This window comes from Callospermophilus lateralis, unplaced genomic scaffold, assembly GCF_048772815.1.
Source record: "Callospermophilus lateralis isolate mCalLat2 unplaced genomic scaffold, mCalLat2.hap1 Scaffold_962, whole genome shotgun sequence".
Taxonomy (NCBI): domain Eukaryota; kingdom Metazoa; phylum Chordata; class Mammalia; order Rodentia; family Sciuridae; genus Callospermophilus; species Callospermophilus lateralis.
The window spans coordinates 349,074-363,266 of NW_027517798.1; the positions used below are offsets into that span (position 1 = coordinate 349,074).

The 14,193-nt window shown below is 39.9% G+C and overlaps 1 protein-coding gene across 1 annotated transcript in view; it reads left to right on the forward strand.

The window, feature by feature from the left end:
• LOC143641349 (E3 ubiquitin-protein ligase RNF213-like) overlaps positions 1 to 14,193 on the forward strand; it is a 56,589-nt gene that overhangs the window by 16,657 nt on the left and 25,739 nt on the right. The window contains exons 13-14 of the mRNA XM_077108596.1: positions 3,874 to 4,045; positions 5,780 to 5,953. Of these exons, the coding sequence (XP_076964711.1) occupies positions 3,874 to 4,045; positions 5,780 to 5,953 (346 nt within the window). The remainder of the gene's footprint in view (positions 1 to 3,873; positions 4,046 to 5,779; positions 5,954 to 14,193) is intronic.

A 14,193-nucleotide genomic window follows, 5' to 3' on the forward strand; every position in this document is an offset into this window, starting at 1 on the left:
TGCTGCTGGTTTATTATGGTTTGTTAACTCCTGCCCAATAGGTATACAGGAAAGGACCCCAAAGGTTGATAAAGCATCTATGGAAGGAAGCTTATGAAGATAAATAGACTCCATCCTTGTTGGTGTAGAGCGCTTGCCCAGCATGGGCAAGGCCCTAGATTCTAATCCCAAAAATGCAGAAAAAGGGGGAAAAGATTCTATCAGTTCACTTAGCTTTTTTCTGCAAAGTGGGTATAGGTTCTGTCCTACCTCGTGACAGGAGTAGTCCCCACACAATACAACTGTGGCTCTCCGATGGCCCCAGCACCCTGCTCTGTTTCCTACAGGACACCTCATGCCCTGCACAGGCCTCACCTTCATTGTTGGCCAGTGGAGTCCCAAGAATTAGAAGTCCCTTCTTCCAAGGAAACAGATTCTCATCTTTTTACATGAATAATACTTTCTAAGGCTTTCATTTGCTCTTTGCTCAGTGATTTAGTAACATGATAGTCACATGTCCTGTCACTCACCCTTGGAAGCCACACTTAGGTGGTGGGATGTGTTTGCAGGTGTGGGCACTACCAGCACAGTCTACCTGGCAACATTCTCATCAGCTCAGAAAGAAAGCACAGCTCTTCAGCTGCCATGTCCACCCTCCACCATGCTTGACCCAGACCCCTCCCCAGCAGCACCTAATCCCCCTTCGTCCTCCACAGACTGCTCAGGAATGAAATCACATAGGCTGTGGCCTTAAGCACCTGACTTCTTTGAGTGTGTCTTTAAGGTCCTCCATGCTGGAGCACCTGTCAGTACTTTGTCCTTTTTCATGGCTACATGTTGCTCATCATATGGACGCAGTGTGCTTTTATGTTCTGTTTGTCCCCTGATGGATATCCAAGCTCCCCCTGACTGATGGCTGTTATAAATCTGCTGCTGTGAACCACCATGCACGGGTTCTTGTGGACATGCTATTCATGCTGTCTATGCTTATGGTGAAGTGGCTGGATCACTTAGTACCTGTGTGATTCGAAGGACTGTCTGGCCCATTCCCACACTGGCAGGACCATTTCCATGTCAGTTGCCGGCTTTGGAGGGTCCTGACTTCTCCACACCCACAGCCTTTGCTCTCAGACCTGGGAAGTACAGTCTGGTGGTCTGGAGTGGTTTCTCTAATGACTCTGATATCTATGACCTCGGGTACCTTCTCATATGTTTATTGGCTATTTCTTTTTATGATGTCTTTGGAAAAATGTTCAGATTTTTAGCCCATTTTGTTCATTGGGTTGTAGTCTTTCCTTTATTGTGGCTTAAAGAGTTCTTTGGATAATCAGGTGCAAATCTCCTGTCAGATATGTGATCTGCCAGTATTTTCTCCCATTCTCTGGATTGTTTTCACTCTTGGTGGTTGTTTTAGAAGCACACGGATTTTTAATTTTTTTTCTCTCTTTCTCTTTGTGATAGTAGAGATTGAAACCAGGGGTGATCTATCACTGAGCTACATCTCTATCCCTTTTTGTTTCTTATTTTGAGACACAGTCTTACAACGTTGCCCAGGTTGACCTCAAACTTGCAACCTTCCTGCCTCAGCTTCCTGAGTAGCTGGGATTACAGGTGTGCTCCACTACTCCTGAGAAGGTTTTAACTTTTGGTGAAATTCAATGTGTCTATATTCTTTTTTCTTTTGTTGCTAGTACTTTTGACATCAAAGAATCTAGTGCTAAATTCTAGGTCATCAAGATTTACCTGTGTCTTCCTCTAAAAGGTTTTTGTTTTGTTTTGCTTTTGGCACCAGTGTTAAACCTAGCACCATATAGTAAACATGTGCTCTGTCATGGAGCAACCCCCTCTGAAAGTTCTAGAGTCTTAGTTCTTAACATTAATTCATTTTTCTATTTGGTTTGAGGTAAGGGTCCAGGTACATTCTCTTACATGTGGAGATCCAGCTGTTTCAGACCATTTGAGGAAGGCACTGTACTTCACTCCTTGAGTGATCTTAGCACTCTTATCAAAAAGTCTGTTGACCGCAGCTGTGAGGGTTCACCTCACATCTGTCCATGTCTCCACTGCCATTTCGTTTAAGTAGGTTGTAAAATTAAGAAGCATGTATTTTCCTGATTCATTATCCTCTTTGACATTGTTTGCTCTTCTGGATCCCTTGGGATTCCATATGAATTTTGGAATCAGTTTGTCAATTTCTGCAAGGAGAGCAGCTGGGATTCTGACAGGGATGGCTTTGAATCTGTAGGTCAGTTTGGAGAGTGTTGACCTCTTAAAAATGTCACATCTCATGGTTCTCTGAACCTAGAATGTCTCCCCATTTATATTGGTCTTTAATTTCTTTCAACAATGGTTTGCGGTTTGCAAATAGTGAGGTCTGCATTTCTTTTGTGAAATTTATTCCTAAGTACTTTATTCCTTTGCTATTGTGACCAATTATATTCTCAGGGCTGAGGTTGTGGTGCAGTGGTAGAGCGCCTGCCTAGCACATATGAGACACTGGGTTTGATCCTCAGCACCACATAAAAAAATAAATAAAGATATTGTGTTCATCTACAACTAAAAAAATTTTTTTAAATCATTTTCTCAATTTTGTTTTCAGATTGTTCATCACCTAGCACTTGGAAACAGGGCTACACCTCATCTCTGTGACCTGCAGCTTTGCAGGCTCGTTTCTTGGCTCTAGCGGGGCATACATGGGAGAATAGTTTCTGTGAGGTTTCAATGTAGATGAACATGTTATCTGCCTGTGAGGATAGTACTTCCTTTCCAATCCCAATACATTTTTTTTCCTTTTTCATGCCTCATTGCTTCGAATAGCAACTCTGGGACTGAGTAAGGAGTGAAATTGGCCATCCTGGTCTTGTTCTTGGAGTTTTGTCTGATATGTGTTCTGCATCTATTAAAATGATTGTGTCACTTTTTTTCTATTGGTGTGATGTATTCATGTTTTTGAGTCTGTATATGTGACACTAGAGATTGGACCCAGGGGTGCTTTATCACTGAGCCACATTGCCAGCACTTTTTGTTTTTCATTTTGAGACAGAGCCTCACTAAGTTGCTGAATCTAGCCTCCAACTTGTGATCCTCCTGCCTCAGCCTAGCCAGCTGCTGGGATTACAGGCATGTGTCACCACACCAGGCTTATTAACTGATTTTTGATGCTAAAACATGGTTTTATTCCTGGGATAAATCTCACTTCCCCATGGTCTATAACTTTTTATTTATTGCTAGTTAATGTTTTCTTTTATCCTTTTAAATGTTGAAAAGTATCTGTTGTTAGTTCACCCTGTGTTTTGTACTGATTACTGAAACTTTTTTTGTGTAAAAATGTGAACCCAAAGAAGAAAAGTGTTTTGTTTCTTGGTGAAGCATCAGAAGGAGAATTGGAGTGTCTGTGGTGTTTGAGGGCAGGCAGCTCAGGATATAAAACGTACAACGTAGTAAAGTTTTCCTCATCTTGCTTTTGGTATTTTTCTTTGCAGGCAAGTCTAAGAGAAATACAGAAGCTGACAGTGAGCTGGGAGGGCATGTGACTTGGGGTTGTTGGGGTATGTTCATTTGTATGCGTGCATCTTCAAATCTCTGGCACCTCACATATGGAACCAGGCCACAGGGGAATGGATATGCTCTATGAAACATTAAGTATTTTATATTTTCTGTTCTTTTTCTTTTTGCAGTATGAGGATGAAACCTAGGGTCTCCGATAAGCTAAACTCCCCCTTTATCAGGGGGATATCCCAAGCCTCTCTTCTGTGTTTTTTTTTTTTTTTTTGGAGGCACTATAAAACTAGCTTCAGAAGATTTCTGAAATGCTATTGGGCGCTAACTTATGTCATTAAAAAATAAATCAGTAAAATCTTCTAAATTCTCTCTTTTTAATTCATTTTCTTTTAGTCTCGGATCAGTGTCCTAGAGGGAGTCTCTTGTCATGATTTGCATAAATTTGGCAGCCTCGTGTCTGCTGTGATCACCAAGTCCTGGCCCAGGAACAACAGAGAAGGCCTGGATGAGATTCTTGAATACCTGCTTACGGGGCCAGATGTGAAGCAGCTCTTCAAGTTGTATGGTGCGTGTAGGGCTGGCTGGAGTTGTTGTCCTTCCTTGGGCAATAGAACAGGGCAAGGTACTTGACCTGATCCTCAGCCTGCATGTGCTGAGGTTTGGTAAAGGCAGGATGGGCAGAGGTGCCCAGGCAGGTGATAGGCATAAAGAGCATCTAGCACTAGAGCCATTTTCTGCTGAGTGCCTGCTGGATACCTGCTCCTGAGGGGACACAAAAACTGTCCTTGAAGCAACCCCTTGAAAGTCCCCAAGGCCCTTGATTTCCAGTTGAGGGAATGGAAGTACCCAGGGTAGGTTGCTTAGCCAGGGTTTTGGAGACTTACTATTTCAAAGATAACAAGTGTTTGGAACTCAAATTAAAGCCCAGCTTGACTCCCTGTGAAGCCCATCTGTCACAGGTTGAGACCAATATTGATAACTAACAAAACATGAAGTGACTCTTTAGCCATTGCCTTCCCAAGTGTTGTGCATTGATTGCCCTGGAAATGATGGTGCAGGTTTATGCATAAAATTGCTAGATTCAGATCTTGTAGTGGAAAAACTCTGGGTGTGGCAATAAAAACCCAGGGCAGATGATTGTCTGAGCCAAACCAGTTGTGTCCTTCCATGCCAGGAGACAAATAGGAGTAGCATGTGGTCCTGAAGGTGGCTGCTGTGTGCACGGGCCACAGCAGTCTGCTGGGGAAGACTATATTGTGTTACACTCCACATACTCAGCAGTATGCATCTAAGGCTCCTCCTTGTCTTTTCCTGGCTTCATGGTTCTGTTACTTTTATAACTGAGCAAAGCTCCCTTGTCTGGATGTGCCTGGGTTGGTCCATTCTCCCACTGAAGTTCATGTTAGCTGTGTCCATGTTTTTGTAATTATGAATCAAAGTCTGTATGGGTGAAGCTGGGGACTGAACCAGGGCCTCATGCCTGCTAGCCTAGCACCCCACCATCAAGCTGCATCCCAACCCTCTTCTATCTTTGTTTTTAATGGTAAAGATAAACTTGCTCTTCTCATACTACTCTATGGGCCTCATATTACTGTGAGATAAATAGTCTGGCAGTTAAACTAAGCACATTTTAAATTGTTGCCCTCTAAGTTGCTCCAAAAGCTCATGTTCCAGGTTTTGATCCTCAGACAGGCATAGGCAGAGCATGAAGCTTCAGCGTGGATCTGTCTCCTTCCTGGGTGTTATGCAGATTCTTCACTGCACCCATGGAGTGGCCTCTTATGTGTGAACTTGTCCTGTTGCAGTTTATTTTTGTACTACTGCAGGGATTCCCAAGACAGGTGAATTTCAAAGGACATCATGTGTAGTCCAAGAAATACGTTCACTGTAGCATGGGCTCAGGCCTTCAACCTTGAGCACTGTGGTTCTCCTGGCTGACTTTGGCCATTGGGAGGGTCTCCTCCTCCCAGTCAGGAGATGCACTAGGGTAAGACCTGAACCTCACAGGTACATGAACAGATGAATGAGGCATCAGCACATCTGGAAACAAAACTCACTGCTGCCGGAGCCACATGGGCATGGGGCTGGTGTGAGGTTCTAAAAGCAAGGAGAGGGGGCAGCCCTCTCTCCTTGTTTGTAGAACCTCACACCAGCAGTGGACCATGACTATGCCACGGTTTTGGCACAAGGTTTCTGTAGCTGGTGGAATTGCATTTCTTGTCTTGTCATTAACTTTTCCCCCTTTTTCATTGTGTTTAGTTTGAATTCAACCAGCTCACTGTATTCCTTATCTTCTCAGGGACAGATGAGAAGCTCTTAGCCAACATCACAGAGGACGCCAAGAGGCTGATGGCTGCCGCCAGCTCTGTCTTCACAGAGGTTGCTGGTGATGTCCTGAATGGGTCCATATTGGTCAGACGGTTGGAGCTGATCCTGAAGCACAAAAGTCAGTTTCTGGACCTGTGGCAGTTAGGTGAGCTGAGGCCAGGCTGGTAAGAAGCCCGTGTTCACATGTGTGCTGGTTGTCCTTATCCATGCCACTGAGTGGAGGCCTCTCTGTCCTTCTGGTGGTGACTGTGGGGGCACTCCCTGGAAGAGAAAGGGGTGCCATGAAGTTTGTTTCCTTTGGCTGACTTTGTCATGATTTTCCAGAGAGAAAAAATTTTTCATTGCAAGAGAAAAATGTGACATGGAAGAGACACTAGACTGGAGGATGGGCGAAGTCATGTTTCTGAAGAGAGAGAAGAGACAGGTGGACAGCCTCCTGAGGCTGTGTGGGAAGGTGAAACACCTCGCGCAAGGTACTGCTCCTGCAGTCACGCTGGGCACCCTTGAGAGCTGTAATGGGGACAGAAGCAGGCCACAAATAGTGGGGCCTTATTTGGCAGGGAGAAGCTTTTAAAACTTGTTCGTAGCCCAGTTTTCAATGCATTTGCCCAGGGAAGCAGCTTCAGCTTGTACATTCTTGTTTGTGTACATCCACGCCCATAGACATCTGCAATTTCCTAGTGTCACTGTCCTGTTCTGGCTTCCCATGGAGGAGAGGCGTAGATCTTTCTCCAGTCTGTGCCCTGCACATGAGGCTTCTTGCTGCTCTGTATTCCCAGTGGTGTCCTAAGTTACTGGCACATTCTTCAGGGTTAGGCCTTCGCCATGGTGTGAACACAGGATTCACAAGTGGATCGTGCCATGGACCATGACTATTCCACGGTTTTGGCACAAGGTTTCTGTAGCTGGTGGAATTGCATTTCTTGTCTTGTCATTAACTTTTCCCCCTTTTTCATTGTGTTTAGTTTGAATTCAACCCCGAACTATATCAGCTGTATGAGTGGATGTCTCTGAAAAGTCTCCCAGACTAAGGGCTTATTTTCCCTGGTGGGGAGGTGGCCCTCAATCTCCCCTTGCCTCGCAGGGTTGCCTTGTGCCTCCGGGTTGGTAGGACAAGCCCTGCATCCATGGCCTGCGCTTGACTCCTGTTTGACAGAGGGTGGTATCTGCTGCTTGCTGGGATGGAGGCACAGGAGGCCAGATACAGAACTGTGCCCCTGCTGTAGGTTGATCATTTGGCTGGGGACAGAGTTTCCTTCAGAGTGCTGCTTGAGTGCTGCATTGGGCCATCAGATGCAGCCTCACTACTGATCCTCTCTGTGAGGCTTATTGTCCTTCCCGGGATGCTCTGGAGAGCTGTCTGGCCCTGGTGTCCTGAAGATGTCATAAAACTGTGCTTGACTGTTGATCTCTTTTCCATCTCCAGGACTGGGCACTGGCAGATCTTTGTCAGCTGGAGATCTAGTCTTAGAACTCTAGGGAGTTCCCATGAATTGGTTTATTGTGGTTTCCTTCTTGCTGGGTTCACATCAGCAGCTGCTGGGCCTCCTGGAACAGTTGCCTGATTCTCATAACATCTCTCCTGTTTGGGCTTTGCTTCCTGAGCCTTCTTCTCAACCTTCTTGTGCAGCCTTGGCATTGAACTCTTCATTTCAGCTCTCACATATATTTAATTTTAAGACACTCCCTTTTTTCTTTTTCTTTTTCTTTTTCTTTCTTTCTTTTTTTTTTTTTTTTTTTTTGGTACCAGGTATTGGTACCAAAAACCCTCTGAACTCTGAACTCAGGTGCACTTAAACACTGAGCCACATCCCCAGCCCTATTTTGTATTTTATTTATTTAGAAATAAAGAAATAAAAAAAATAAAAGAAATAAAATATTTATTTTTATTGGTTCTTTTTAGTTATACGTAGAAATAGAATATACTGGCATAATTTTAAAAGCATGGAATATAATTTGTTCTAATTCATCCCCAGTATTTTTATTTACCTTAATTTCCTCCCATTCCCTGTTCCCTTCCCTCTACTCTACTGATCATTTTGCTATTTACTTAAGAGTTTTTCTAAAAATTAGTTTCTTGTGGGTATACATGATGGTGAGATTCACTGTGGTATATTCATGGTCTATACACACAGGTATATAGGAAATTTAGGTTGCATTCATTCCACTGACTTTTCCTATCCCTTCCCTCCTCCCTTATATTCATTCATCTTTGTCTACTCTTCTGATCTTACTTTGATTATTTTTAATGCCCCCACCCCTGATTTTGGATTGATTTCCACATATCAGACATAATATTCAACCTTTAACTTTTGGACTGTGGCTTATTTAACTTATGATAGTCTCCATTTCCACCCATTAACCAAAAAAATAACATAAAACCATTTTTCTTTATAACTGAGTAATTGTAACACTCCATTGTGTACATTTACCACATTTTTGAGAGAGAGAGAGAGAGAGAGAGAGAAAGAGAGAGATTTTTTTTTTTTGGTAGATGGACACAACACAATGCCTTTATTTTATTTTTTTATATGGTGCTGAGAATCGAACCCGGTCCCGCCCATGCTAGGGGAGTGCTCTACCGCTGAGCCACAATCCCAGCCCCCCACACATTTTCTTTATTCATTTGTCCAAGGGCACTGAGGTTGGATCCATTGCTTATCTATTGTGAATTGAGCTACTATAAACATCGATGTGGTTGAATCACTGTAGTTTGCTGATTTTTTTTTGAGATTGCATTTTGTTGGTTCTTTTTAGTTACACATGAGAGTAGAATTCACTTTGATGTAATTGTATAAGCCTGGATTATATCTTTTATTGGTGGGCTGAGTAATTTCTTTTTTATTATTATATTCATTTTTTATTCTACTTAGTTATATATGATAGCAGAATGCATTTCAATTTATCATACACAACTGGAGTACAACATTTCACTTCTCTGGTTGTACATTGTGTAGAGACGCATCATTTGTGCAATCATACATGTACGTAGGGTAATGATGCTCATCTCATTCTACCATCTTTTCTACCCTCATAACCCCTCCCCAACCTCCCCTTTGCCCAATCCAAAGATCCTTCATTCTTCCCACGCCCCCCCTCCATCATTGATCAGCATCCACTAAAGGGAGAAAACATTCCACCTTTAGTTTTTTGGGATTAGCTTACTTTGCTTAGCATTATATTCTCCAACTTCATCCGTTTACCTACAAATGCTACAATTTTACTCTCTTTTAATGCTGAGTAATATTCCATTGTGTGTGTGTGTGTGTGTGTGTGTGTGTGTGTGTGTGTGTTTGTGTATATAGGTATACCACAGTTTCTTTATTCATTCATCTTTTGATGGGCCTCTAGGTTGGTTCCACAGTTTAGCTATTGTGAATTCAGCTGCTATAAACATTTGTGTGGCTATGTCACTATGCTATGCTGATCCTAAGTCCTTTGGGTGTAGACTGAGGAATAGAATAGCTGGGTAAAATGGTGATTCCATTCCAAATTTTCAGAGGAATCTCCTTACTGCTTTCCAAAGTGGATACACCAATTTGCAGTCCCACCAGCAATGTATGAGTGTACCTTTTTCCCCACATCCTCACCAACACTCATTATTGCTTGTATTCTTGATAAATGTCATTTTGATTGGGGTAAGATAAAATCTTAGAACAGTTTTGATTTGCATTTTTCTAATTAGTAAAGATGTTGAACAGTTTTTTTATATATATTTATTGATCGATTGTATATCTTCTTCTGAGAAGTGTCTGTTCAGTTCCTTATCCCATTAATTGACTGGGTTGTTTAGGTTTTCTTTCTTTTTTTTTTGGGTATTGAGGTTTTTGAATTATTTCTATATCTTGGAAATTAGGGTTCTATCTGACGTGTGTGTGGTAAAATTCTGCTCCCATACCTCACTGATTGTATCTTTTGCTGAGAATAAGTTTTTGAGTTTGAATCCATTCCATTTATTGATGCTTAATTTTATTTCTCATGCCTTAAGAGTCTTGTTAAGGAAGTCGGGGCCTAATCTGACATGATGATTTAGGCCTACTTTTTCATCTGTTAGGTACAGTGTCTCTGGTATAATTCCTAGGTCCTTGATACACTTTGAGTTAAGTTTTATGCATGGTAAGAAATAGAAGTTTTAATTTCATTTTGCTACAGAGGATTTCCAGCTTTCCCAGCACCATTTGTTGAAGAGGCTATCCTTTCTGCAGTGCATGTTTTTGGTACCTTTGTCTAGTATGAGAAACCTGTATTTATATGGGTTGGTCTCTGTATCTTCTATTCTGTAACATTGGTCTACAGGTCTATTTTGGTGCCAATACTAACCTGTTTTTGTTATTATTTTTCTGCAGTATAGTTTAAGGTCTGGTATTGTGATGCCCCCTGCTTCACTTTTCTTGCTAAGGATTGCTTTGGCTATTCTGGGTCTCTTATTTTTTCAAGTGAATTTCATGATTGCTTTTTCTACTTCTATGAAGAATGTCATTGGGATTTTAATAGGAATTGCATTAAAACTGTGTAACATTTTGAGTAGTATGCCCTTTTGACAATATTAACTCTGCCTATCCAAGATAATGGGAGATCTATCCATCTTCTAAGGTCTTCTCCAATTTCCTTCTTTAGTGTTCTGTAGTTTTCAGGTTTTTCACCTCTTTTGTTAGGTTGATTCCCAAGTATTTTGTATTTTTTGAGGCTATTTTGAATGGGGTAGTTTTTGTAATTTCTCTTTAAGTGGATTAATCACTTATGTATAGAAATGCATTTAATTTATGGGTATTGATTTTATATCCTGCTACTTTGCTGAATTAATTTATTAGTTCTAGAAGTTTTCTGGTGGAATTTTTTGGATCTTCTATATATAGAATCATGTTGTCGGCAAATAATGATAGTTTGCGTTTTTCTTTTCTTGTGCATATCCCTTTAATTTCTTCTGTTTTTCTGATTGTTCTGGCTAGAATTTCAAGGACTTTGTTGAATAGAAGTGGTAAAAGAGGGCATCCCTGTCCTGTTCCAGTTTTTAGAGGGAATGCTTTTATTTATTTATTTATTTATTTATTTATTTATTTATTTATTTATTTTCATTTAGAATGATGCTGGCCTTGGGCTTAACATGGGTAGCTTTTACAGTGTTGAGGTATGATCCTAATATTCCCAGTTTTTCTAGTGTTTTGAACATGAAAGTGTGCTGTATTTTGTGAAATGCTTTTTCTGCATCTATTGAGATGATCATCTGATTCTTGTCTTTAAGTTTATTTATGTGATGTATTACATTTACTGATTCCATATGTTGAACCAACCTTGCTTCCCTGGGGTGAACCCCATTTGATCGTGGTGCACTATCTTTTTAATATGTTTTTTGTATGAGATTGGCCAGGATTTTATTGAGAATTTTTGTATCTGTTCATCAGGGATATTGGTCTGAAGTTTTCTTTCCTTGATGTGTCTTTGTCTGGTTTTGGTATTAGGGTGATGTTAGCCTCATAGAATGAGTTTGGAAGGGTTTCCTCCCTTTCTGTTTCATGGAATAATTTGAGGAGTACTAGTATTAGTTCTTCTTAGAAGGTCTTGTAGAACTCAACTGAAAATTCATCTGGTCCTGGGCTTTTCTTGATTGGTAGGCTTTTGATGGTGTTTTCTATTTCCTTGCTTGAAATTGATCTATTTAAATTGTGTATGCCCTCCTGATTCAGATAGAATAGATCATATGTTTCTAGAAATTTTTTGGTGTCATCAAGATCTTCTATTTTATTGGAGTATAAATTTCAAAATAGTTTCTAATAATCTTATGTATTTCAATAATTTCCATCATGATATTTCCTTTTTCATCATGAATTTTAGTAAATTAAATTTTCTTTCTCTTTCTCTTTGTTAGCCTGGCTAAGGGTTTATTAATTTCATTTATATTTTAGAAGAACCAGCATTTCATTTTGTCAACTTTTTGAATTCTCTCTTTTGTTTTAATTTCATTGTTTTCAGCTCTGATTTTAATTATTTCATGTCTTCTACTACTTTGGGTGTTGATTTGTTCTTCTTTTTGAAGGGCTTTGAGATGTAATGTTAGGTCATTTATTTATTGACTTTTTATTCTTTTAATGAATGAGCTTACTGCAATCAACTTTCCTCTTAGCACTGCCATCATAGTGTTCCAGAGATTTTGATATGATGTGTTGATATTCTCATTTACCTCTAAGAATTTTTTTAACTGATCTTTGATGTCTTCTGCTTGCTACCCATTTCTCTTCTAATATCATATTATTTAGTCTCCAAGTGTTGGAGTAGCTTTTATTTTTTATTTTATTATTGATTTCTGCTTTCATTTTCTTATGATATGATAGAATACAGAGTAGTATTTCTATTTTTTATTGTATTTGCTGAGAGTTGCTTTGTGGCCTAATACATGGTCTATTTTAGAGATGGATCCGTGTGCTTCTGAGAAGAAGATGTATTTACTCGATGATTGATGAAATACTCTATATATGACTGTTACATATAAATCATTTAATTGTATTATTGAGTTCTGTAGTTTGTTTAGTTTTTGTTTGGAATATCTATCCAGAGGTGAGACAGGTGTGCTAAAGTCACCGAGTATGATTGTGTTGTGATCAGTTTCTTCTTGAAATTGAGAAAGGTTTGTTTGATATACATAGAACTTCCATTGTTTGGGGCATAGACTTTTATGATTGTTATGTTTTGTTGATATATGGTTCCCTTAAGCTGTGTCAAATGTCCTTCTTCACCTCTTCATCAAACCTTTGGTTTGATGTCCACTTTATCCGTTATTAGAATGGAAACCCCTGCTTGTTTACATGGCCTATGTGAGTGGTATGTTTTTTCCCCATCCTTTCACCTTTCACCTGTGAATGTCTTTTCCTATGAGATGAGTCTCTTGAAAGCAGCATGTTTTTGGATTTTTTTAATCCAATCTGTAAATCTATGTCTTTTGATTGATGAGTTTAGACCATTCACATTCATGTATTCCCAGTCATTTTGGTTTATTTTTGGTTTTTAAGTTGACTTGATTTCTCCTTTGATTGGATTTTCCTTTAGTGTAGTTCCTCCTTTTACTGATTTTTATTGTTATTTTTCATTTCTTCCTCATGGAACATTTTGTCAAGAATATTCTATAGTGTAGGCTTTCTCATTGTAAATTCTTTTAATTTTTATCATGGAAGATTTTTATTCCATCATCAAATCTGAAGCTTAATTTTTCTGGGTAGAAGATTCTTGATTGGCATCCATTTTCTTTCAGAGCTTGATATATGTTGTTCCAGGATCTCCTAGCTTTGAAGGTCTCGGCTGAGATATCTACTGAGATCCGAATTGTTTTCCCCCTATACGTAATCTAAAACTTTAATCTTGTGGCTTTTAAAATTCTATTTTTTTTCTATATGCTAGGCATTTTCGTTATAATGTGCCTTGGTGTGGATCTGTTGTAATTTTGTATATTTGCTGTCCTGTAAGCCTCTTGTTTTGATTTTTCCAATTCATTCTTCATGCTTGGGAGATTTCCTGTTATTACTTCATTGAAGAGATTATACATTCCTTTGGTTTGTATCTCAGTGCCTCCCCCTATCCCAGTAATGCTTATATTTGGTCTTTTCATGTTTTCCCATAATTCTTGAAGGTTCTCTTTACAGTTTTTCACCATCTTCACTATATGGTCAACTTTATTTTCAAGATTATATATTTTGTCTTCATTGCCTAAGGTTCTGTCTTCCAAGTGATTTAGTCTACTGGTGCTTTCTGTTAAATTTTTTATTTGGTTTATTGTTTCCTTCATTTCAAGGATTTCCCTTTTTTTTCACAGTCTCTATGATTCTCTTGAAGTAACCTTTTGTTACCTGTATTTCCTCTCAATCTCTTTGGTGGAGCAGTCAATTGTTGCTTGTATTTGCTCTTTTAATTCATTCTTTGCTCTGCAGATCATTTTAATTATGTACATTTGGAATGGAATGTCAATGGAATCTATTATTGTATCAGCTTGGTGTGTTTCAAGCACTTTCTTCCCTTGTTTCTTCATGTCGTCCATGTGTCTTCCTCTCTAGCATTGTGGATTCTAGGTATTATAGTTTCTAACTTATAATCTTGTAGTGATTACCAATTCCTTGCCTGCAGGAACCTGAAATATGGTCTTGTTGGTCCTGCCTGTTGTCACTAAATGGAAGCCAGGGGAAAAGCCACTGCATGCATGAGTAGATGGGTCCATAGTATGGTCGCTCTCCTCCTACCTTAGAGTGGGCTGGGGTCGCTGTTGTCTGCTCCACTTCCTTCTGTATGGCAGAAAGGCTGAGGTCACTGTCATCTGCTCCTTGTGTTTTATTCAGAGACAGAGTCTCACTGAGTTGCTCCGCATCTCGCTTTTGTTGAAGCTGGGTTTGAACTCACGATCCT